Below are 27,638 nucleotides of genomic sequence, written 5' to 3' on the forward strand. Positions count from 1 at the left end.
ACACTAAAACACTGTAAAGCCTTAAGCTAAAGATAAACCTTTTTTCTACTCTATTTATTTTCTTCTTGGCTGACAGCACTAAATTTTCAACTCTTTCCGGCCAAGAATATCGAGAGACAAAAGAAGTTTAGAAAAATAGCAAACGTTGCATTCTTCATCGAGAGCATCTATCTTTAAGCACTTACTGAAAAAAACCTGACCTAAGCATGGTCAATCGACCATATTTGGCATTACCCCCCCCCCCGCACTCGACTTCTAAACGACAGCATGTGTCGCCAAAACAATTGCTTCCAAAATCGGACCCTTACAGTGCACTTTACCGAACGTTTCTGACCATTACGGTATACACGTTTTTTTATAAGAATATCCAAAATCTTTGAAGCCTTCAGATGTTCTTAACTTTTTTAGTTTTAAGCCTAAAAATGTTCTTAACTTGTTCTTACAATTTCGGCCAACGAAGCAGTATCTTCTTATATAGTTTGTTCTTATAAAAAAACGTGTAGTTTGATTTTTTTAAGTCTTATTTTGCTAAAACCATCTGAGAATGAGCCTGGAATGTCGACACAATGTGCAAAACAAATCAAAATGGGTGAGTCAAAACTTTTAAAGATACATCAGATTTTTACTGTAAGACTTGCAATTTAGCATTCGCCAAACACACCCTTACAGTGTATCCAGCTAAAAGAAGACCCTTGTAGTACACTATTAAAAAGACACCCTTACTGTGCATTTCGAGGGTCTCGAAAAACCTACCCTTAAGGGCGGCACATACCGTGGGTCGGACCATATGAGTGCCAACGCACCCCCCCCCCCCGCGTTTATTTGCATTCTATAGTTGCATCAACTGTACACGCACCTTTTATGAGCTTTGTATTACTAAGTATTTAGGTTTTAAACAACACGAGGCAGCTAAGAGGTGGCTGACTTGCAAAAAACGACGAGATTTACAAAAGGGTGTCAAAAGTAAAAGGTCTTACCTTATTCAAATGAAACCAAACTTGATTTTGACATATCAAACATATGTATAAATAAAGCTAAGAGATTGATATCAACACTTAATCGATATAAAAATAAAAACGCGACAGCTTGATGTTACAGCCAATACACGTTTGTTTTTTTTATAAGGAACACGTTTATAAGGAACTCGAGGCTGAAAGTAGTCCAAAAAATAAGGAATTGTTAAGGAACTGCTCAGACTAAGAATAAGAAAACAAGTTCTAAGGAACAGTAAAAGTAAGAGTTTTCACTTGAACTAGCTATGTAAATAAGGAACTCAAAAGGAACTTTGAGGCTGAAAATTTCTGTAAAAATAAGGAACTCCAGGCTCAGAGCAAAGTTAAGGTTCCTTATATAAAAAAAAACGTGTACATCATTGTTACCAGTGAAAGCCTGAACAACATAGCGAGGTCGACTAGACGAGTCAAGAAATTGCGTGAGAAAGAAAGACAAAAACTGTAAATGCTGCATTGAGACGAAATCTATACCAAATATATACTGATTGCTGAGAGCTTTCGCATATTTTACATACATCCATACATATACATTATATCATCATGTGCATTTTATATCTAAGTCTATATCATAAAAGTCTATCAGATAGACCTACCCCTATTACTTATTATTGAGAAGTATCAATCAAGAAAGGGGGAAATTAAAAGGATTAGTACGACTATCTTGTAAAGAAAAATAGTTAATTGGTCATATATAAACTTTTGATCAACAGGATAATGTTTTTATAGGAACTTTCAATATTTAAGAATTATAATCTCGTATTGTACATAATCAGGAAATGGCTCTACAAGATCAAGATATCTATTTATCACATATTCAAGGTGCATGACCGTTCGGGAACCTATAATACAGTTAACAACTTTCTTTAGCCTGTTCTAAACATGGATGACGTCATGTCGGTTAGTGGTTCACCACAGAGAATTGGATGAAACCATATTTCTATTCCAATGCAATGGGTTTAGTTTAAAAAGGTCTTACCTTAAGGTGTAAAGAAACCGTTTCGAAGTTTTACTTGAGATATTTTCATACATTGACCCAATGCATGCTCAAGTAAAACTTTCAGTCTTAGATAAGATAGTCCAATCAGAAATTGTGTGCTTATAAATTTAGAAATCATGTCAGTGACAAGACCTTAAAACTTTCAATTAAAAAAATCACTGTTCAATAAAATAACTCAAACACATCTCAATGCTAAAAATTTAATCTCTTGTGGAATGCTTAATACTACCTAGTCCAACCGCGTCATAAAAGGTGCAAACAACAACCTACTGATGTACGTGGTCTGTACTGTGAGCAAACATTTTTTTCATAAGAAACTCATTTTCTGATGTTTGAATAAAGACAAAAATATCCGTGGATGAAATTTTAATGTGGACAATGTTCCAACACTCCTATAAGTTAGTTAGCAAATTTTCTACAGTTTCTTTTTGAACACAGAGAAAGCTGTGACCAAAAGATAAAACTATTTTTAAAAACAAATTCTTACTATTTAGTTCTTGTAAATCAACCTTTTTACTGAGTAAGAAATGAACAAAAGAACTAATGGATGGTCAGATAGACCTTTCGTAAAAACCTGTCAAACCGGTTTGAAAAATAGATCATCATTGCTGACTTGTTCAATTCAAATTTATCCCAAATTTTTTATCAAAATCATAATATAAATTATCAGAGAGAAAACGACAGCTGTATTAAAATATCTAAATGAGACTCGATGTCCAGTTTTAACGCTGATGCAATTTCAGAGTAAATACAAAATAATGTACCAGACTAATTTAATTGTTGATGCCTTAGTGGTATTTACATAAAAATAGAAACCACCGTCGTGACACTAAAACACAACTTACATGTTCTTTAACATCATAGATCTAAATTCGAATCTAAGTAAGAAACATTTAAATTCAAATGGTCTTAAAGACGTTAATACAATGCTTTACGAACATGAAGATGATAGGCACCATAAAATATCATATTTCAATGGATACGTAAGAATATACGTTTTGGGTCTAGCTTTTTAAGAACGGTGGTGAAGGCGTGTTTTATTAAAAGGACGGTATAATCAAAACTTTAGATATAATTTGAGAAGGATGGACTAGAGATGATTAGCTTGAAAGAATGCTGTTATCAGACACTTTAAAAATTAGTGACAACGTCTTGAATTGAAGAGGTCATGGTTTGCTTACATAACAGTTTGTTCGTTCACAGGCATGAGGTCATTTATATTAACGTCTCACTAATACCTAAACAAGGCCTAAAAATCGCTCTTCAAAAAATATAATGTTGAAGCAGGTCCCCAAAGAAAAATCAAAATTTATCAAATTTTGAATCTTTAGCCAACAGAACAATTGCCTGATTAAAATTCTTTATTATATTTATCCATTTTATAGAACAATTTAGTTAACTGAGCTAAAGCTCCCATTTAATCCTTTTTTCTTGATACCCAAAGAAGTTGGCAAAAGTGCTTCTTGAAAATTCAGAAAATTTCAAGCACCACCCAGAAAGAAAGACCAATTTATATTTACACACACAAGTTTTCCAAATTATGAAGAATCTCGAAAAAAATCTCAATGTTTCTTGTTGTTTTTATGAAGAAAAAAAAGGAGCTGACCTTCTTCTTCGTCGCTAGAGGCGGGTTGTATATCCTCATCCATTGCATCAGAGTCTGACGCTGACCGATCTTCACCGAAGCCTTCACTGGCTGACAGCAAACTCTCCATGGATTGCGGCAAAGTCACCGAATATACACTACTCTGTTTAGTCAGCGCAATCTTCTTGCTTTTAACACACTTTCGAAGAATTACCGATACGATTTTGATCAACGGCTCACACTCCCTACCTGCAAAGCAAAGTAAACGTCAAAAAAGAGTGCATTTTCCTTTTCCTGCTTTATGGTCAAAATCTTCAAGCCTCTTAAATCACACCAGGTGAAGAATAAAATTTCCATTAAAGCAACTGACCAAAAAATGACCGAATCCAGACTGTGTCGAAAAACCGGATTTCAGATGTAGGAAAATTTGATTAAAGCAGCTGACTTACTTTCAATGCCTTCCAACCCAAGAAAGTAGAGTGTACGAAACCCGTCTGCACTTGAAAATGACTTTCGGCCGAAAGCTATAAAAGAAACACAATAATGCTTTGAAACTATAACCCATTGTCGACACTCTCCCGTCCACTTAATACAAATAATTAGATAGACTTGCAAAATCTAACAAGGATTAGATAGACTTGCCAAATCTAACAAGGATTTGCAGATTCAGAGGTTTATACAGCTCGAGTTTCCTTTTTAAAGGTCTTATTTAGAGATATTTTGAAATTCGATATTTTTTCAACTAGACGGAGACAAAATTGTAGTAGAGAAACAGTGAAAAAGTCGTAACCTTAAAAACGCATCGTCTCAACCGAGTATTAGAATAGTTCTCTAAAAACTCTCTATTCCTTGTTACTTTTTCGCAAAGGAAAAGTTATTACGCATTACTTTTCATTCTCTAATATTCTCTTAAAATCTCCCTTATCTTTCTAGATATTATCTTTCTCAAGAAAAACGCCTGAACAAGGACAAAAATCATACCGTAACCGATGAGAGTCTTGATGACATTCAAGATCGCTTTCCGAAGGGAAATTTGTCGATTGCGATGGTCCACCTTTTGCCATTCATGGTAAAGCTCTAATAAAGTTGGTATGGCCCCCATACAAACAGCTTTCTTAGCTCCCGTTTCTGAAATTCCAATAAAAATATAGATCTGAAGAATTTATTTCCTTGCCGCATTTTCACGTAAGACTAGGGTATGCGACCACAGTCGAGGCAATCCAAAGGCCCCTTTTTAGATAAATAACCTCGCTCCCTAAATTTCTCTACTTCTCGGCGAATGTCTTTTATTGCTGAGCATTTTAAAAGAGAGAGGCATTAAGTACCATTTTGAATGCTCTGCTGAGTCGTAGCCGTGAAGGATAAGAACATAAAATATTTTCCTGTTTGTTGTGACAAAAATTTTCTTACTTGATTTACATAAAGTACTAAGAAGCTCCAAAGACATCCTGGAAGAAAAAAATAGCTGTCATCAACCTCTATTATTATTAGAAGTAAGGGGATTATTTTGGAATGATCTTAAGGCAAAGCCCAGGAAAAGAGAGGAACATTTCGAATTTTTGCTTGTAGCTATATTCTGGGTACTTCTCTATGCTTTTATTTTTCATGATGCTTCAGCTTTCAAAACATTCAGGCACAGTATATTCTTATTATATTCTTATGAATTATTATGCTTTTGACTCACCCAGCCCAATTTTTTTCAAATAAGCGTTTAGATTATTTTTGGAGCAGTGGAATGTGGCTGGTTGTGGAATGCCTTATTTTACTTGACCTTTTTTAACAGAAAAAAATTTCAGGCTGGCGTATATGCTTATGTTATGCTTAAGAAATCTGCAAATCTGAGCCTTCGCATGCTTATAAGCGTTATGCTCATAAAAAACATCTATAGGAGGATTCTGAAACCACTCTACTCGAATGAGTACAGTATTACAAAGTAAAGACACTAATGACAAATTACTTTAAAAGTTGAATTTTTCTATTTCCACAAGATGGGATGAGTTTAATGAGTGCCGGGATGACACTACCTCTTGCCATGATTGAGCAGCTTGCAGCTAAAAGATAAGGATAGTTTATAAATGAAGTTATGTGTGTATATCTGTCTACTAGCCTAAAGGTTAGAACACATTCCAAATAAAGATGGGTACTGTTTCTTTGGTGAAAGAGCTATTCTTATCAGTATTATTCAGCAGATAACAAAGAGTCTAACATTATAGATATAAATTCACAGGAAGAGAACAATAAAAAATGAAAGGGAACCTTACGACTTGAGGAGTAGATTTTCATGACATTCAACACAACGTGAAATACTTTTCCCGAACTGTCATAATTTTTAAGTACCACAACAGAAGCACTGACTGCACCACTGAGACGTGAAATGGTCACGAGTCGTTTATCTGGTAAAAGCAAGACATAACAAGCCTGATGATGAAAGTTAGATAGCAATGCGAGGAGAAAAATGAAAAAAAAGCAGTCAAAAAATAAAGCGTTTAGCGAAAATGCATAACGCAATAAATTCATCATTGATTGTTGATGGGTAGAGAGGGAAGGGTTGTAGGGAAAAAATAAATAGAAAGTTCTTGTCGCAAAAATCAATTGAATCATGCTTGATGGTGGGCATTGCTATTAAAAATGTTTTTGTGTGAAAAAACAACGAAATTATAAGTAAAAAGTCCGATGAAAATCTGCAAAAACGGCGATTTCCGGCATTTTCGACCGGAAAAGATTTTTTCTCAAAAATCGGACTCGGCCAAGTTTTGGGCATTGCTAATACGCATCTTTGAGCAAAAAATCAGAAAAAACTAATGATGAAATCTTGAGAAAATGCCAAAAAACGGTTTTTCCGGCATATTTCCGGCATTTTCGGCCGGAAATGATTTTTTTTCGAAAATCGGGCTCTGTCACATTCTGGCATTACCAATTTGCATCATTGTGCCAAAAATCAGAAAAAACTGATGAGCCAATCTCGAGAAAAGCAGGTCACAGACGGACGAACGGACGGACGGACGGACGGACGGGCAAAGGTTAATTTATAGGACCTCCAGGTAGGTCCAAAAATCGAAAGGGATCAATGAAACCAGCGTCCAGTTCTTAAAAGCAATAAATGGGAATAAGTTCGTGTAAAACAGCTCTCCCTTCCCCAATGTCCCATGATATTGAATTTTCGTTCTACCCAAGTATTCTTACTAACATACTTCCATACTACCAATTAAATAGTATATGTAATAGTTATCGCACGGTACCAAGTACAATATGGGATATATTTTCCGAGCTCAGATTTTTCATATATAAAATATAGAAAAATCTGAACGAGTGTGATAACTGGTTTATCGTCAAATTAACATCGTCAAAAATATCAACAAAAACATCAATAAAATTTTCTCCCTTTGTGTCGCTTTTTCTTTGTTAAGTTTTTCTCTTCCAATCTTTTTTACTTTTCCTACCATTTTGATGAAATCAGCATCAAAACATTCGAAAGAATCGAATGGTAACATTCGAAAGAATCGAATGGTAATAAAAAGGATAAAAGCATTCTTTTGATAGGTTGTTGTGTATTGCAAGCGAAGAGAAAACAGAAAATTTCTAATCATAAATTGACATGTACAAAATATGATCTCTCCAGACCTCTTTTTTGAACGCGGTCTTGTATTTGTACGGTACAATATGAAATACAGCATTTATGTACACGTGCGTAGCCAATCAGATTTCCCATATTTATCATGTTAATGATAAGAAAAATAATAGCTGCACTAACGATTCACAAATTCTAATAAAGTCTGTTGGTTTGTTTACGTCATAGCCAAGTTCCAAATAACTCCCTAACTTTGACGACCAAACTAAAATAAAACCGTACCTTTAGCCAGCTTATTGAGAATGTAATGGAAGAAGTAAAACAAATCTTCCAATGAAGAAGCTTCGTGTAAATTGAAAAATGTATTGGTAGCATTGACCAAACAATCACTCAAAACGCAAACCAGGCCCATCTCCGACAGATAAGTAACTCGTTTTGCTGTCAAGAAAATACACAAATAATGGTTTATTTAATCAAAAATAAATAACTCTTCAGTCTTTTACAGTGCTCGATACATAAGTAGAGCGATGTCAGTCAGAAAGACAAGACACTTTTTTATTCTGCTACTGGCAGTTTCATGCCACTTTTTTGCCTGAAGATTTAATCAAAAAGATAAGTTAACTTAACCAATTGTTTCAGAAACCAAAGGCGAATTCTAAAGAGCCTTTCTTAAATATAGTGATCGTGGAAGCAAAGATTTATTTTACACTGGATAAACGTCTCATAAAACGGTGGAGAGTGATCATTATATTTCCATTGTTTCAGAAATCGATTGATGTTCTAGCTTTGTCCGCAACGGACAACTGTTATGGCGGCTCGAAGATGTCTGATTTTTTAAAATGTTTATAAGTCTTATTTTTAAAAAGTTCTCTAGCTCTTTGTTTTTGTACATTTGCAGAAAGAAAATTTGAAAATAAGGCTAGCATACCAAGCCGGATATTATATGTAAAACCTTGTGTGAGAAAATCATCATTAGACAAGAAATTCAGGCAAAATGCTTATAGTGACACGAAATTTTCAATTTGAAATATCTTTCCAAAACTGTCCCCGGAAGAGCTGAAATTAACAAACATAAGACTTGAGTGTCTTGGCTCCAACTGTAGTATGAAAATCTTTTGGTGGCACGTGGAGGCAAGGTTATTTTCTAGATGTTGAAGTTTAAAAATTTCCGGTGTCAACATTCAATTTCTTATACACAACTCGTCTTTTGCATCTTTCTCACAGCTTGAAACGTCATAACAAATTATAATTAGCAATCAAGTGGAAGAATCTGACTCTCACAAGAAGGTTTTAAGTCTCTTTTGGGAATTGGATGAGTGATTTTCGATAAGAAATGCAATAAAAATGCTTCGAAAGATTATTTAATGAGGGAAGGAAAGTGAACAATAATATCATTACTGCGGACATAGCTAGAACATGAGAAATCGGCAAAAATCTGTTACTTGTATATCCAGTGTATAATAAATCCTTGGTGGAAGAAAAAAAGATGGGATTAAGAATAATTTCTTTTTGTAAAAGATTTTTTCAATAGCTTGAAGAGAAGGAGAGAAGCAGAAGGGAGAGCTCTACCTGTATTACACAGACAATGTAAGCAATCCAAGATGCATGTGCATATGATGTGATCAACCTTGGAGAAATACTGGAAGAAAAGACAATTTCAAAAGAAATAACATTACCATCATAAACTATCACTAATTTAAAGACAATTGACCCCATAATTTAATACATTTATATTTTATAATTAAATTATCCATCTATATTATAATACGTTTTAATCGGAACTATTCTCCTTTTTTGCATCTACAATCATGGTCGAAATAAATTGAGATTTTAGTGATTTTCAGAATTTAAAGTTCGGGCTAGCCTGGATATCCAGGCTGAAAACTATTTCACAGTCTAGTTTTTGATATTTTATGTTCTGGTTTACAGCCTGGTCTCCCTAGAGCAATTTGCATTCTCCATATGAGAATGCAGTCCGCTTGCATGCGCTCACTTCGCTAAAACCGTAAGGGCCAATCTACACGGCATTGAGCAATTCTAAAGCAAAAATAGGATAGTCCTCCAGTTGCTAGTGAAGATAGGGCTTTCTGTTACATGAAAACATGAAAAAGAAGAAACAGAGGCGAGTTCATTTTCCAAGAAAACATGGTTGGTCATATTGATTCATTCAAACTTGTTTATGGACTTTGGTGCAGTATTTGAATGTTTTAAATTGTTTTAGATCTTGTAAGGCTGCTTTTTATCAACTTCTGTTTTGCTGCCTTGGGTTGGCTAGGAAAGTTTTGGAAACATGGGTTTGCACTTTCATTCTCTAGGGAGACCAAGCTCTATAATTTTAGAACTTTGTATGTTGAGGTAAATTTTGTTTTTTCTAAAATTTTGAGCTTGGATATCCAGGCTAAGTTCGGGCCAGAATTCCTTTTAGCATTCTCACTTTCTTTCATTGAATTTTTTCGATTTTGGAGGGGTTCGCTGGCTTCTAAGCTACATTTGTAGCCTTTTCGAAGCAAATTTTAGCTTTTAAATCTTGAGATCATAAGGTCTTCAAAAGTCTTAAGTCTCATGTTAAAACTCTACTTTCCAACTGTAGTTTAATGCACTTCAAAATCATTTGTGCTGTTTAAATTTCGCAGGGAAATCCCCTTTTTCTCAAATATTTTGTCCATGATTGTATTATAGCTTTTTAATTTTCGCAAGCAACTTTAAAGCAGACGGCGATTCCTTTTCGCGCTTTTTCTATATTTATCTTTCAATTAGTCTTGAACATTTTCAAGAGCGTTTTGAAATTAAACACTCGTTTTCTTTTTCTTTTTCATTTTTATAAATCTAATTTTCAAGTTTTTAAAGCTATTCAAAGTCTTTCAAAGTCACCTTTTTCTTTAAAAATCAACTTGGTGAAAGAACCAAATAATTGCATCAGATTATTCTCTTGAAACACATTTCTTGGAAAATACAAGAAATTGTATTAGTCCCTTTCCTTGAAAAGTTTAATAAACTTTGATTTGTTTCCCTTACCAAATACAAGAAATGAGTTTTATTTAATTTTCGTTTAAAAATACAACAGATTGTTTACAAGTTCGTAGGAAATTACAAATTACAACATAAGCAAAAACGTCAATCGAATTTCAATCAGCCATTAGATTGAAAATAAGTCTTACCTGTAAAATATCGAATAGTAATGGAATATCTGCTTTGTGACCAGAAAATAACATTCGACAACATTTTTCTGTAAAAAAAATTAAAAGAATTAAAATTCTACACTTGTTTCAAAAAGGGGATAGTGAAATTATGGATAAAACAAATTCTAGCTGAATAGTTTCACAGACTAGAGACTTTCCAGAAAGATAGCAAAAAATACATAACTTTTGGCAGAGCGCTCTTAAAATTTCAAATCTACACTTCTCCATTATTGTTTTCAAATAAGTCTAAAAAGTCAGAAATTCAGAACTGTACCTTGTGTCGAAAGTAGCTGTTGCAGTTTGGAGCACGATGTATTGAGGTCAGAAAGATGTCTTGCTGAATCTTTATGATTGTCCTTCAGCAGGTGACAAAATTCTGCCCAAGTCACTGTCAAGGAATGGATCACCATACTAATTCTGGAAGAGCTAGTACTAAAAAACGAAAATAATTTTGTGTCTTAGGACAGCTTGAACACCTACTATAATCACCAAAATAACAAAGGAGGACCAAAAATGACTATTTATATCTTCATGAATATGTTCCATTTACCATAGTCTCTTTATGGTTTTAGGTTTCACATTATAGGGTTTTGAGTTTCACTAAAGAAGAATGTAGGGAGGATTCACCCACACTATCAACCCTTAGTGCTTTTGGGGAGACTGGTAACGAAAGTACAAGGAAAATACTTCTCGATGACGGTATCGAAAACACAAGTGTAGAACTGCTCTTGTGAAAATGTAAGATACCCTTGCAGTGAAGCAATAAATAAGTTAAGTTATTCAACAAAAAGTTATTCGGATTACAAGATCTTCAAAAAACCAACAGATCGATCATCATACCTCCATAATACCTCATACCACCCAAACAACCTAAAACACAACATCCCATACAGTCAAGCACTAAGGATAAAAAAGATTTGCTCTAAGCCTGAAGAATACAACCAATCCCTCCTCCAAATGAAAGATGCATTCATCAGAAGAGGATACAGAGCTAAAAACCTCCATAAACAGCTCAATAAAGTAAAAAATAAGAGCCAGGAAGATCTCCTAAAATACAACAACACCAAGAATAAACAACAAATCGCCTTCATCACTACCTATAACAAAAACTTACCACCTATCCGTAACTTACTCGAAAAGCACTGGGATATCCTAAACATCAACGAACGGTTTCAAGATACCTTTAAACAAACACCAGTCATTGCGTATAGATGCAGCAAAACTTGAAAGATCTACTTGGACAAACATCAATATCCAATAATAAAATCTCAAGAAAACTTCAAAAACTGAAAGGAAAGTGCCAGCCTTTGCTGTAAACAAATAATGTCAACCTCAACCTTCACCAGCCAACAAACCATGGTATAAGAAAGCCGCGGCTGGAACATGTACCGCATTGTCTTCTCAGTTAATTGCTGTTCCATCTCTGTCTCCGAGCTTTATAAGAACATCAAGATTGTCAGTCTATTATTGGTAGATAGTTTTTGAAATTTTTCTCTTATTTTCCTTCACAAGAAGATTTTTTATTTCTAGATATCTTTGAATCTGTACACAATGAAACACTTTAACTGATTTTGGACATATTTTAGGGGTATTTTGTGGAAACGATAGTTTTTCGCCAAAATTAAAGTTATAAGAACTACATTCAAGATAACAACTTTCCTGTCAGTTTGAATGATAAATTTTGAAGGTGCTGGCTTGAAATTCTCACAGAATTTTCTTGATGTACTATTTCATTGATTTCTAGAAAGATTTCACTGAAATATTGTCAAGGCATTTCGAGGCACCTTATTAATTTTTTAGTTCTTTCAGCCCAGCCATTTTGTGCTTGTTTAAATTTCTTATTGTTGATATTTCCTGCACAATGATATTATAATGCAAGTGTATTATCAAGGGCATATCATTAATGTCTAAAACGCACTGCGAAGTAAGTATTAACTACAAACTAATAAAGTTTACCATTTAAGATGCTACACTACTTATTTATTGATCAACAAATAGTCATCAAATACGACAGAGATAGAACAGTATAAATTCAAATGTTATCATTCCAGCCGCGGCTTTCTTATACTATGAACAAACCAAAAGGACATACCAGATCTTCCATAACGTTAACTGCAAAAGCACTCGTATCATCTACCTCCTGGAATGCAACAAATGTCACATCCAATATATTGGAAAAAGGGAGACCCAATTCAATCAAAGACTCAATAACCACAGCGTGTAAACATTTCCACCAAACCAACCACGATTTCAACAGAGACGCAAAGTTCACCATCATCGAACAGATCAACGAGACAGATATAGAAAAAATGAAAAGGATAATACTACAGACAGAAAACTTCCAGAACAAAGAACTGAGAACCCCCACACCTCATGGATTGAACCAAGAACTCAATCTTCCCCAACCGAGCGCCTAAGTCTGATTTACACGTTCATTTTTAGACCAAATTCAACTTATCAGATGTCCCCATTTACACCAACCCATATTCAAGCCGAATCCCGAATAACCCAAAATGACGTATTTGTCCAAATTGACGTCAAATAATTTTGTATAAAAACAAAACTTTTTTTCTATAGAAATATCATTCCCTTTGAGAACGGACCGAGTCTGTCAGGAAAAATCAAAATATAATAGCTGCTTTCTTTTTTACCGTTCAACAAGTTATTCAAATGCTAAAAATAGTTTGCACTCGCAGAGGCTTGGGAAATGCCTCTAAAGTTTTGGCGAGAATTTTCTTGGTTTGATTTAGTTGTAGCCTTAAAATGACATGGGCTGTGAACAAAATGTACCTTGTAAATTCATTACCAGTCCCCTAAAAAGCCTACCATCCCGCTAAGGGTTGATAGGTGTATTATCAATTAGATATTTCAGCTCAATAGAATGTACTTAGTGCAAAATATATACCTCTTTGATTTTGTTGCCATCGTCTAGCTGATTTTGGATTGTTTCAATTAACTTTTTTACCGGTGTTGTATTGTATTCCTGTTTTTCTTGAGAAAAATGAGAGGTTAATCATTTTCATGAAAATAAAATCATTCCTTGTTCTGTCCAACTCTGACCATGACCTTTCTAAAAAACATCTTAAAAAATTCCCCAGCCTAAAAAACAAGCTTACCTTATTTTGTTGCATATATAAATGTACGCAAAATTTCAACAGTTCAAAACTCATAACTGAAAATACATAATGACAGGACGCATAATGTACAATGCATAATAAATACTCAAAATTCAAAAGGCATAAGGCATCATGTATAAAAAAATATGCACAAAATGGCAAAAATATCCCTCAGAATGCCTAGGGTCCTGAAGGGTCTCAATTTAAAATTCCTTGTACAATAAAAATGATAATTTTTGCAACAAAAAATTTAGATTTTGCACAACACAACATTTTGTACTACTTTATGAATTGAGCAATAAGACATTTGATTTATCAAACAAATTCAGAATTGAAGATAAACTACCTTAAGGGAACTTTTTTTCGCGGGAATTAATTTTGGCAGGCAGCAAAAATAACCTAAATTTTTGTAATTTTGGCGGGAACTTATTTTGGCGAATAGTGATTTTTTTAAATTTTGGCGAGAACTAATTTTGGCAAATGACAGCGTAAATCTGTTCTATTTTGCCTTATTTTGAGCAATAAATTTTGATGAATTTCAGGGGTTATTTAGGCAAGGAAACAAAAAATTTAATTTTCGCGGGAATTAAGTTTGGCAGGCAGCAAAAATAACCTAAATTTTTGTAATTTTGGCGGGAACTTATTTTGGCGAATAGTGATTTTTTTAAATTTTGGCGAGAACTAATTTTGGCAAATGACAGCGTAAATCTGTTCTATTTTGCCTTATTTTGAGCAATAAATTTTGATGAATTTCAGGGGTTATTTAGGCAAGGAAACAAAAAATTTAATTTTGGCGGGAATTTATTTTGGAGAGTGACTAAAGTATTTAATTAAGGCAGGAACTAATTTTTGTGAGTTTTGTCTAAATTCGCTAAATCCGCCAAATTACTTCCCGCCAAAATTTTAAAAAATCACTATTCGCCAAATTTGAAGGTCGTTTTCATGGTTCCTTGTGACACGCGTCTGGTGCTAAAAAAAATTTTCCCGCCAAAATAAGTTCCCTTTAAGGTACTTGAAGATCTACTATCAACTGGTGGACAACTACCCTGCTCCAGCTCCACCTTACTACTTCTGGCTGTGTTTTGGCATCACGCGACCTTACTTCAACAAGGTTCCAACTCTGCAAATTGCGGTTTTGAGTAAAATGCATTTGAAAATTCAGTGACTTTGAAAAAGACCTTAGTTTGAAGCTTAGGTCTTTACTTTGCTTTTTTCTGTTACAGAAATATGATTTTAGCATGAATAAATCTTTAAAGCTGTGAAAAACCAAAATATTAAAGAGTTAATAAAGAAATAAAATTTTCGATAGAACCTTGTTGCCTCGAAGACTCAGAAATGCGCAAAGTCAACAAGGTTCCATCTAACTAAACTACTTCATTTTTATAAATTTTAAAATAGAAATAGCATGGAAAAATATTTAAAAATGACAAAAAAAACATAAACTAGCTTTTCCAGTTGGAATTTTCACAAATTTCAGTTTCATATCAAAGAAATCTTCTATTTTCATTATAGAACCTTGTTGACCTTAATATTATTGGAAAAGACATTATCGCGGATCGCGCTAAGGATTTTTGCTTGAAGACTTCCGATAGAACTTTCTTGTAATGTGTGAAAGACCAAATTAACTGATAGAACTTAGTGGAATATGTTATTTTGAGCCATGGAATTAAGATATTTGAAAGTTTACAGCATTAACAATTAGTTTTTGGCATATTAAACGTTATGAACCAAAAAACTCAATTTTTTCAAAATTCACGATAGAACCTTGTTGAAGTAAGGTCGCGATCAACGAGGAGTTATTTGATGATTTTTGGTATATTTGAGTATTGAAAGTCACTATCAGGGATTTTTTAAGCACTTTGAGCTACTACCGTTTTTGTATAATTAGATTGAGTTTCAGAAGCGTCATAAAACGCGAGCGAAGCGAGCGCGATTTATGGCTGGGGGTCTGGGGGCGCTTTAAGCCCCCCAGCGGGGGTTCTAGAAAAATTTTTACTCCAAATTTGGCCCTGGATTGCTTTAAACACTACTTATTTGTAAGAATCAAATTTGAATAAAGCTGAAAATTAATTCAAGAAATTGAAAAATTTAGAAAATCAAGCATTCCATACACTAAGATTTTATTATGATCTCGATATTTTCGGTACTTTACCAACCCTGATAAATGAAAAATTTATTTTTATTTTACCGACTGACCGACCCATATTTTGCTAACGATCTGCCCGTAGAACAACAAATTAAATTGGTTTCGCCTTAGGTAAATAGAAAGAGTTCATGGCAAAAGCGAAAGAAGGAATAACAACAAATCTGTTTTTTTTTATGAAAAAATCTACAAAAGAATTTATGAGGATTCTCTTAAAAATTCATTTCATCAAGAACAAATCTCACATACACCCCTGACTCTTACTCTATTCTTTATTGAATTATGCGTGTTTCATAGATCACTTTTATCAAATCGCGTTCTTCGAAACTTTTAAGAGTTTCTAAGATCACGTTTATCAAATCACTTTTTTTGTAACTTTTAAGAGTGTTTCTAAGATCACTTTTATCAAATCGCTTTTTTCGAAACTTTTAAGAGTGTTGCTAAGATCACTTTTATCGAATCGCTTTTTTCGAAACTTTTAAGAGTGTTTCTAAGATCACTTTTATCAAATCGCTTTTTTTGAAACTTTTATGAGTGTTTCAAATATCGCTGTTATCAAATCGCTTTTTCATAACTTTTAAGAGTGTTTTAAAGATCACTTTTATCAAATCGCTTCTTCGTAACTTTTTAAGAGTGTTTCTAGGATCGCTTTAATCAAATCGCTTTTTCGTAATTTTTCGTAACTTTTATGAGTGTTTTCTAAGATCGATTTTATCAAATCGTTTTCTTCGTAACTTTTAAGAGTGTTCCTAGTCGGACATAATGTGCGATTGCAGTCCTGCATTGTCGAAAATAATAATAAAGAATTTCAATGAGTGGGACAGGGGTATACCAAACTTCATTTTTAACTCAATAAGTAAATTCATTCGTTAATAATTCCTTTCAAAAATCCAAGTAAATGCAAAATAAATTTTCTTAGAAAACTTTTCCCATTAAAATCCATTTGTTGCGTATGTTAAACCGTTTGTGACGAACGTTTTTTTCAATGATTCTTTAAAAGCATTCGCGGCAAACGGAAAAGCATTCTTCGCGTACGGTTTCATATCTCAAGTTTTCGTAAGCATTCTTCACAAATGGTTTTCTTTTTAGGCCGTTCGTCACAAACGGGTTAAAAACCATAAGCGTTCGTCGCAAACAGTTTCAATAAAACTTTTTTGTAGGGCGTTCGCAAAGGATGCAAAAGCATTCCATTCGTTGCGAACGGTTAACCCGTTCGTCACGAATGGAAAAGCGTTCGTGTGTCCGAATCGAACGGTTACTGACCCAGTAGTGTTGTCTTTACTCTATACTGATTAAAAACAAACAATTGGCGTTTCTGAGAAAACTGCTTTGAAACTTTTTTCTTGTAAAATGTTTTTTATGTTTCGGATTGAGTTTCATATCTCAATCTTGGATTGAGTATTTTTGCCGGTAAACGATAGTAAAAAAGTGCTTAGAAAAATCCCTGACTATTATTATATAATTAGCGTCCACCTCTAAGCAAAATGCACTGTCGAATATTCTTAGATATCCAATAGCAATAGCAAAATATCACTTCTGTAGCAGTGAGCATGAAGAAAATGTTTTTTTTGATCAAATAATTATTCAAATCAAATGTCACATAAATAAAACAGATAAAAGAAAGTTCTTTTTAACAAAAGAGAAAGGAATTTCTAGTAGTGTTTTGTAATTAAAGAGAAAAAAAACAATGAAATTGACATCCATAATAAGATAGTAAAATGTTCAAAAATGTTATAAAAAGAGAAAAAGACTGAATAACAAAACAATGGGACAAAAAGTAAAATACTTTTCTGCTAATTGGTAAACAATAAACCATATATTCAACGTGAAAAATCGGATATAAAAATTATTCAGTCTCGCTTTAATGATATTGGACTCAGCATCGCTTCGTCGAATATCATCAAGCTCGACTAAATAATTTTCGATATCCGATTTTTCTTGTTGAATATTTGCCAATTACTAAAAAGTTTCATGGGCATCTCCAACACCTTTTCCCTAAAGGTAAAATAGTTTGCACATTCAGCATAATCTAGAAAACCCCATTGAAAATCCCAAAATCCAAATTTCAATTCTGTATCTCAAGCAAATTTGAAAGTTTATGAGGATATTATAATTGAGCCGATTTTCAAAGTGCCACAAAATACAGAATTTTGGCTGTCGGATGAAAAAAAACTTCAAGAGTTGCACAAATCTATAATAACTTCCATTGATTTGAATTTGAGCAAAATCTGAGAACATCACGTCCAGCACTTGTCCCTGATTCTTACAGACAATGACTTTTTTAACCTTATTTGATTGGATGCTACTTTTATCGACCGCCGGAGGCGGTTTCTTTCATAGTGGTACGCTAATCTCGTTTTGCCTTGGCTCATTACTTTGTCTACCATTTACTTTCGGTTTTTTTAACTGGATTACCCAGGTGTTTCTCTTTTTTTTCTCTGAATGTCTTATATTCCGAATTGAATAATCGAGACATGAAAAATGACTATATTGTAATCTGTTTTCAATGAATAATCTAAAATGTACTGGAGATGACATGTTTATCTGGTACATGACATGTAAGCGTTAATAATGTGCGCGCGCTCTTTCGCGAGCGTGATGCGCGATTGCGTGATGGAAGGCGGTCGTTTCAGTGTGGTTTACATCCACACTGTGACCTAGTAACAATTACAGAGTAATTTTTTGATTGGACAAAATAAAACAATTCAAGTTGTGGTGACTGGATAACAAATTATCAGCGGGTACCCTTGTCTAGAAAAAAGGAGTACTCTTAAAAAAAACTTTTGGGCAGCCGGCTTCTAATATTGGCAATAACAGGGTACCGTAAGTTGGTCTATTGTTGACATCCATCATCTAATTTTGTCAACTTTAGAGATAGGAATGGTAACCATCAGTGATATTAAGCAAAATGTGGCAGAATATTCTCAATAAAGGATTCAACCTAAAAATACTTAAAGAAAGTTACATCACTCCAATATAGACCTCTTTTCAAAGAGGACGTCCTGTTGAATAATTATGTAGTCCAGCCATAAAATCAGTGATAGAGCCATACAAAAATTTCTGTATCATGCATATTGTAATAATTATGCATGGTTTTATCATTGTTTTTCTGCTGGACTACATAATTTTTCAACAGGGTGGCCTCTTTGAAAAAAGGTCTATTTAAAACAGGGAATCAAGGATTACCCGAAAACTACAACCCTTTTGCTCTTATATCACATGTCACTTAAACAGGGAGAGCACAGAGAGTCAACACAAGGCTTTCCAAAAGTGCAACATGTTTTATCTGAAGTGCCCCAAGGTTCCTTACTGAGGAAATGAGGAAATTTATCATGCAGTGCTGTCTCATTTGCAGACGATAGTAGCCTGATGAAAGAAGTGTCCAGTTAAGATAGTATTCAGCTTCTTCAAAATGACCTTGACAGAGTACAAATGGTCAGAGATCAATAACATGTATTTCAATGGATTGAAATTGGAACATTATGTGTTGTGGGAAAAATGAAGAGCTGAAACTAAATTCAGTTTTTAAAATATTCTGATACTCAGGAGCAAATTGAAACCAAAAAACCAAGTCAAAGACCTTGGAGTCACTTTGTATGTGTATTATGACCTACAACACATTCAATATTAAACTAGCGTAAGTGAAATCCATCAGCTCATGGATATTCCAAGCCTTCAAGACAAGGGACACTGATGTAGTTGTGATTTGACACGGTACAAGGAACATCGAAATATTGAGAGATCAAACTGCTGTAACTATACATCTTTTTAGAACTGGGCACAACGTGTCCCTAGAGAACATGAAGGTTTATGAAAAAGGAAAAACTGATGAAGAGCTTTATACCGTCAACTGCTCAACTTTGGATTATCTGACAAAACATGGGATGGCAATTCAGCCACCATTTCACCGAACGTCCAAAGTCATTTGATTTGATTTAATGAACGGCATTAATTAACATTCTGAATAGACCTTTGGCTTCGGTGACGGAGCAGCACAAAGTTGTCGAACAAAATTGGTTTATCAAACTGATCGAACCGCAACACATTGATCAAACTTTAATCTAACACTCACAAACTTTTAAAAAATCTTATTAATTAATTTTTTTAATCAAACTTTAATTCTTCGATGGAGTTCGATTAGTTTGATAGACCTTTTTTTAATGAGGCCACCCTGTTGAATAATTATGTAGTCCAGCCATAAAATCAATGATATAGCCATGCATAATTATTATATAATATGCATGAAACAGTAATTATGCATGGCTGTATCATTGTTTTATGCTGGACTACATAATTATTCAACAGGGTTGCCTCTTTAAAAAAAGGTCTATTGTTCGATTTAGTTTGACAAGTTCGATTGACCGGGTCTGGATTATTCCAGATGGCAGAAAATCATGTAATTTCTGAGGGCAAAAGTTTTCAACAAAATTCAAAAATCTCAAGGCGAGAGAAGAAAATGTACGAATTTCCAAGGCAATTGAATGAAAAAAACAGATAATATCTAAAGAGTAGTGGAATTCCAAAATTCGAACCAATGAATAGAGCCATGCATAATTACTGTATCATGCATATTGTAATAATTATGCATGGTTTTATCATTGTTTTTCTGCTGGACTACATAATTATTCAACAGGGTGGCCTCTTTGAAAAAAGGTCTATTTGTTCTTAAAGACATTGCATATTCTGTTTTCATGCCATTAAGAAATTCCAAGAAGACGGAGTACACACATCAAACTTTCAAAACACGCAAACTGAAAGCAGTAATTATGACGTCACACTTTCTCAATGTTTTGATTTGATCATTTGGCGGCTCTATTCCCAGGAGAATAATTTGCCGTCAGCCGAATAAGGATTGTTTTTTACCTTCGCGGGTGATTTTTCAGTTTGAGATTCTGTCTAATGTTATGGTCTTTTGAAGTGCTTGTTCTAAGAGATGAGTGAATATAATTGTTTTTAGTTTTCAAGAGAAGCAAATTTAATCTTTCTTCTACAAGATTACACTTTAATATAATGCCAATTATGCATGTAAGTTTTTATTTAATACTTTCTTTTTGCATATGTTTTGCATACTTTCTAAGGGAATTTCACCACGGCAATTCGGCAACCATAATTTTTGCATACAATTCAATATGGCAGACGCAAAGGCGAAAAGGTCTATTGCTGATAGGGTCTCTCGCCCCGAGCATGGCCCGAAGAGGCCGAGAATTCTCGGGCCATGTCGAGGGTCGTATACTAAAGCGAATAAAATCTAATACAATTGAATCAATCAAACGTAAACGAATACAATTGAACGTAATCGAAGCAATCAAACATCAAATCTGGGTAATATTCGATTGCGATTTGATTGCGTTCGACAATCGAATTGCAATTATTCGATAGACCTTTTTTCAAAGAGGCCACCCTGTTGAGTAATTATGTAGTCCAGCCATAAAAACAATGATAGAGTCATGCATAATTACTGTATCATGCATATTGTATTAATTATGCATATGGTTTATCATTGTTTTTCTGCTGGACTACATAATTATTCAACAGGGTGGCCTCTTTGAAAAAAGGTCTATTGTTTCAATTGCGTTCGATTGTTTCGGCGTTCAATTCGTTCGATTGACACCGTCTGGTAATAGCTACAGTAAATTGAAATATTGAATATAAAACCGCCATATCCATTTCTATTTCCAAATCAATTCCCTCAAAAGATATCATTTCGTGTATTTGATCAAGTCAGAGTTACTTGTATTGGATACCTACCTACCAAGAAAGGAATAACGCCATGCCAAAAAAAAGCATTGTTTGTTTTGTTATTTGCAGGGTTCTTCCAAAGATGGATTTCCAAAAATTCAAAACTGAAATGCACCAGCTTGAGCAGTTTTCCGTTTTGTTTTGTTTTTTTGAGATTACCCTCGAGACCCGATCTCGGAATATATCGGAGTTTATCGGAATGGGTTATTCCGAGGGAGGGCGGATTAGCGGCCGCCCACGCTAAAGCTCTAAAAAGTATCAGGAGGGGGGGGAAAGGTTATTTGTTATTTTAAATTGAATAACTTTTAGATTACCTATTTAAATTTCCTTAAACTATTATATAACTCGGTTTTCCCGAGTACCAGATTGTTGATAAGGTTATTATAATCAAGCCAAAAATTACAATTACAAAAAAGGATGCAACAACTCGGTTTTTCATAACTCAAAAAAATAACTAGACGATGTTATCGTCCGTTACAGTGATAGTAAAGGCGGGAAAAAATGGCGGTATGGCGTTATGGCGGTATACGGAAAAAAAATCGGCGGGAGAGTTTCGAGGAAAAAGACCGGCAACTCTACCGACTGTTAACTCTTTTCGGCAAAAAAACCCGTTTGCGAATTTTCTTCGGCTTCTTTTGGGCTTTTTTCTTAGATAGTGATTCGTCTTAGACTATAACATAGTCTAAAAAATAACTCGACCTCAATTTCCGTGGACCGGATAACTTTTCCGACGGCCAATTTTCCACGGGCCGGGACTTTTTCGGCGGCCGGATAACTGTTCCGACAGACGGATGACTATTCTGACGAGAATGGACCTTCGGGCCGGAAAATTCCGGAGTTTTCCGGAGCAGCTAACAAACAATATTTTTCCAAAGTCTTTGATTTTTCTCTCCGGAAAATTCCAGAGCTCTTCCGGTGCTTTTTAACACGTTCTAAAAAACCGTCTAAACATGGTTACAAAAAATATTCAAAATATTGATATGATTGTTAAGCCAATAATGAAATTGAATTTGTCACATTATATTCGGAAGCATCACTGGTCGAAGTATCGAAAGTATCTGGAGTTCCGGTGCAGACCAATCGCCGAAAATCTACCTCCAGAACACCAGAAGTGCTCCGGAATCTTTCGGTGTTCAATAGTATGAAACGTCACTTTTTGCTCCGGACGTTTCCGGAGTGCCTGGTGGGTCCTACAACAGTCAAAATCTCTAGCAGCAGTACAAACATGTACAAAACAGACGCAAATATGTCTTTAGAAAGATACAAATATGGCTTAATATTAACTAGCATATCTTTGTTAAGGTTCTTTAGAAGTATTTTGTATCATATTTACAATTTGTTGATGAAACTTCACTTTGTGTGCCATCCAGGCCATTTTGTAAAATTTACACATTAAAAATCCACCTTTAACTTGGTTTTAGGGTCCTGAGACTATAAAGATAAGTGTCATCTTTATCCACTATGCCCAAGCAAGTAGGAATTAGCAAGAAATTCATGTTTTAAGTTGCAATTTTATGTGAATCACAATTAGGCTAAAACTAGGATTTGTTTATATTTGTTATTTAAATTTGTTATTAACTTCAAGGCTAGCAAGTGATTCCGCACCACTACCAGATTTGTCATAATTTTCAGAAAAGCATCTAAAGCGATTTGCCGTAGATTTTGCATCTGGTACTAGCTAGCGATTGATCGTTTCCAAGCTCCACACAAATTTTCAATTACGGTCTCGCTAAATTCCGTAATGTAAACCTTCGAGATATTGAAAATTTTCCCAACCTTCAGAGCTATAGCGTGTCGGATGAAAATTTCACCATCTGGGTGCCAGATAAAACGGAACTCATCACATCATCTCAGCGTCTCATTTGCCTCTCATTTCTCTGACAGAACTTTGCTTCCTGTTGATTTTGATCTTGAATTGTTTTATTTCATCACTTTCGTTTTCAAAAATTATAAGATAACAACATAACAATGAAATATATTCTAAAATCCATCAAAGTTTATGAAACTATTAAAAAAACATGAAAATACCTCCAAAATTAACTATGTGTTCTTGTTGTCTAGGTAACCCTAGAACACATATTTTAAAGAGGGGTGTATAATCAAGAGAAGCGTATTTTCGCGCAGTCGAAGATAGAGGGAAAATTAGTTTCTCCGCGATCTCGTACTCAAATAGTAGGGCGTCGGGCGTGATAAAGAACGGGTGGTTGGACGTCTGAGAGATCTGGGTTCGAGTACGCATGCTCAGAAGAGGCATGCGATGGTTTTAAAAATGGTAGATTTTTTCCAAAACAACATCTCGGGTCGAGGACTCTGGACATCAACCTTACTTACATATACTTTATAATTTCTTTCATGTGATATGACGACGATAAACGGAGACAACAAGCCACGAAGCCCGTAGCCGATCCAGCAAACGACTAACGATCAATTGGGCGAACCGGATATACGAGACCAAACGATACGCGAGTCATCACCGGAACTTATACTCCAGGAAGGAACCAGAACTTACCAAACGATACGATAATATACCAGAATGTGGACAATTGATGTTCAATATTACGGCGCATCCGGCTGGTTCGCAATCACTATTCATTTTGATGAAACAACAATGACATTCAAGCTAGAAAATTTTTATACTGTACTCAACGAGCAAACGCCTTGTATTTTATTCGCTGTCCAGAGTATCCTCAGTGCTGACAAAAGAACCCGAACACCAACATTTAAAGAAAACACTGTGTCTTTTCTTTTTGTTGGTAAGGGAGTTTAAGGGTACTGTTGGGAGTTACTATGGTTCAGAGTTAGAGGAGCAAACAAATGTATTCTTGTTGCCTATAGCATAGTATAAGAAAGCCGCGGCTGGAATGATAACATTTGAATTTCTACTGTTCTATCTCTGTCGTATTTGATGACTATTTGTTGATCAAGAAATAAGTAGTGAAGCATCTTTAATGGTAAACTTTATTAGTTTGTAGTTAATACTTACTTCGCAGTGCGTTTTAGACATTAATGATATGCCCTTGATAATACACTTGCATTATAATATCATTGTGCAGGAAAGATCAACAATAAGAAATTTAAACAAGCACAAAATGGCTGGGCTGAAAGAACTAAAAAATTAATAAGGTGCCTCGAAATGCCTTCACAATATTTCAGTGAAATCTTTCTAGAAATCAATGAAATAGTACATCAAGATAATTCTGTGAAAATTTCAAGCCATCACCTTCAAAATTTATCATTCAAACTGACAGGAAAGTTGTTATCTTGAATATAGTTCTTATAATTTTAATTTTGGCGAGAAACTATCGTTTCCACAAAATACCCCTAAAATATGTCCAAAATCAGTTAAAGTGTTTCATTGTGTACAGATTCAAACATATTCTAGAAATAAAAAATCTTCTTGTGAAGGAAAATAAGAGAAAAATTTCAAAAACTATCTACCAATAATAGACTGACAATCTTGATGTTCTTATAAAGCTCGGAGACAGAGATGGAACAGCAATTAACTGAGAAGACAATGCGGTACATATTCCAGCCGCGGCTTTCTTATACTATGCCTATAGTAACCCTAGAAATTTTCAGAACTCATCTTTCGTGGAGAAAATAAATATCTTACAAGTATATCTTGGCAAAATGTTTTTTCTAGATTTTAGAACACATCATCAAACCATAAAATAGTAATATGTTTATAGATAAATACTGCGATAAAGGTTTTCTAGAAATCACATCATTTGTATGAAAAAATTGAAGGTCGTAACATGTGGTCTCCTATAAGATAAGAACACATATTTCCAAAAAATCTCTCCGCCGGCTGCTTCTGGTTTTTCCTGTGAGAAATAGAAACCAAGTAATGCTATGTATTTAACAAAGATTTAGCGATTACCTTTTATTCAAGAGATGATACCTTTTTTCCAGGCCTTGGATTGGGATTTAAAGAATTGCATAATTTGGGAGAACACTCATATAATTGGGGGACTATTGTAATACAATGTTTCAAAAAAAAACTGGATATGCTTTAAGAATCCATAATTTTCTATAACTAGCAAGTAGCTGTCGTTATGAATGCCCTGCGAACGCATTCATAATCGAGAATGAACGTTTGAAGACCGCATTCCACCAGATCGTTTTATTGGAGCGCCATCCAATAAGCGCACAGCTAGAAATTTATTTTCGCTGAGCACTTGTCTCGTTCCTTTGAAACCATTGTGAGCAGCACAATATCGCAAACGTTTTTACACAAGAAAAAACACCAAAATCAAGTGTTTTTCTTCTCTCTGAAAAAAAAACGAGGTGTACAGCTTAGCGCGCACAGTAAAATATCTTGATATCTCTTGTTTTCGTAGGAACTAATTATCGGAAGATATAAAGCTGTCTATCAAGAGTTGTTGATCTGATTCTTAAAACTAGATGCTTATAAGAACAATATACATGCTCATATTGTGCACTGTCCCTTGTTTACTTTGTAAGAGCTGATTACCGAAAGATATATGGCTGTTTCTCAAGAGTTATTGATTTGATTCTATAAAGTAGGTGCTTATAAGAAAAATAAATAAGCTCATATTATGCGCCGTCCCTTGTTTTTTTGTAAGAACTAATAACCGAACGGTATAACACCGTCTATCAAGAGACGAGATTGCATGATTTGATGCTTATAAAGTAGATGCTTATAAGAAAAATAAAAATGCTCATGTTATGCGTTTCTATTGTTTACTTTGTAAAAACCAAAACGTAAAAATCAATACTACAAGTCGCAACAGAATAGATAAAACGATAGGTGCGCGCGAGCATTTTTTAACCGCGGCGGCCCGCTCAGAATTGGAAGAAACAACAACATCATAAACATAAATATTTTTCTGGCGAACAAGCGCACTATGTGAAGCAACAAAAGACCCTGCGGGGCAATAATCGGCTAGTTCGCAACACGGGTCACGGGTCACGGGGCATACAAGTTCAGACCGGAAAAAATATAACGATATCATGACGTATAATTCATTACACGTACTATATAACACATGTAATAGTACTGGTATAGTATGTCTGAAACAATTATATAACTTATCGGCCATTCTTTACACCGGCCCTTATTGGCGTTATTTTTGTTAAAAGGGCCGGGGTAAAAGGGGCCGGCGTAAAAAGGGCCGATAAGGTACGAATAGTATTATCATGAAAATATTGTCAACAAAATCATAAAATATAAGGCCTCTGAATCAATTTATAGCAAAATGTTTTTTGATGCTCAATAGATGCTAATTATGTGACTGGATATAGATTGAATAACGATTAAATGCTGCAAGATACTGGTTTTAGAACACTAGCGTAGACAGGAAGGGTGCAAAATCTGTGAAGGAGAGCAGATTTTTATGACACTGTAATTATATATTCACAGTATTAGTAGAAAATTACTGTGTCATGAAAATCTGCTCTCCTACACAAATTTTGCGGCCCACCTGTCTACGCTACTGAAAGAGATACTCGAGTACAATTACGTTATTTGGATTAGAAATTCATAATGGTAGGCGGAAAATTATTGACACATTTATAAAGTACCATCTTTTTTTCGTTATTATCCATTTAAAATTATATTCATAATCAAGGTGATGGAGGGGGATATAATGAGATATGACTTAACAATAGCCGTACTATCATTTTCTTGAGAAAAGCTCGGTTTTCAAGCGATGGAAATTGTAATATGTATATTACTTACGTATAACATATAACATACATTTATTCATTTATTTTATGCAATGGATTTCCCTTCGCAGGCATTTCTGCCTCTCCGAAAGGATCTACAATAAAGTTGTTTAGAAAAAATTCGTTATGTTAAGTCCGGAATTCCAAAGTTCTTTTCTATCCTGCTTGGTTGCTGGAATCTTTGCGTTCTTTCTTTCCATGCTTCGTCCAGGTTAACCTTGAATTGGAACACGGTTTTGGATTTGACGACGTCGGCTGGTAGATTATTCCAAGGACCAATTGTTCGAAAATTCTGGGATTCGCTCAACGAGTTGAAGGTCGTGTTCATGGTTCCTTGTGACACGCGTCTGGTGCTGAAAGATTTTGTGTAGTGAAGATCTATCGTAGACGTTGAAATATTTATATATTTTAGTCATATCGTTCCGCGTTCTGGAACATAAACTTGTGTCGTGGACGATTTTTTATTTAATTTTCGTATATTAAAAGGCTAGAATCTTCAATACTGATAATTAGCATGTTCATAGCAAACTTGAGTTCTACTAAAAAGTCTTATTTCATCGGGCGAGCTTAGAATTTCTTTTGATACATTTTAAAAAAGAAATCAAAAGAC

The 27,638-nt window shown here is 34.5% G+C and overlaps 1 protein-coding gene across 1 annotated transcript in view; it reads right to left on the minus strand.

Annotated features, from left to right (window-relative positions):
• Positions 1 to 21,453, minus strand: part of LOC136819126 (cytosolic carboxypeptidase 1-like) — a gene marked incomplete at its 3' end in the record, with an annotated part of 36,860 nt that extends 15,407 nt beyond the window's left edge. Inside the window, 12 exon segments of the mRNA XM_067075296.1 lie at positions 3,617 to 3,844; positions 4,045 to 4,119; positions 4,577 to 4,723; positions 5,006 to 5,043; positions 5,553 to 5,646; positions 5,857 to 5,988; positions 7,446 to 7,601; positions 8,733 to 8,802; positions 10,322 to 10,389; positions 10,617 to 10,774; positions 13,248 to 13,333; positions 21,354 to 21,453. Of these exon segments, the coding sequence (XP_066931397.1) occupies positions 3,617 to 3,844; positions 4,045 to 4,119; positions 4,577 to 4,723; positions 5,006 to 5,043; positions 5,553 to 5,646; positions 5,857 to 5,988; positions 7,446 to 7,601; positions 8,733 to 8,802; positions 10,322 to 10,389; positions 10,617 to 10,774; positions 13,248 to 13,267 (1,186 nt within the window).
• Positions 21,454 to 27,638: the final 6,185 nt, after the last annotated feature.

Source organism: Clytia hemisphaerica, unplaced genomic scaffold, assembly GCF_902728285.1.
Source record: "Clytia hemisphaerica strain Z4C2 unplaced genomic scaffold, Clytia hemisphaerica genome assembly, whole genome shotgun sequence".
In the NCBI taxonomy this organism is placed as follows: Eukaryota; Metazoa; Cnidaria; class Hydrozoa; order Leptothecata; family Clytiidae; genus Clytia; species Clytia hemisphaerica.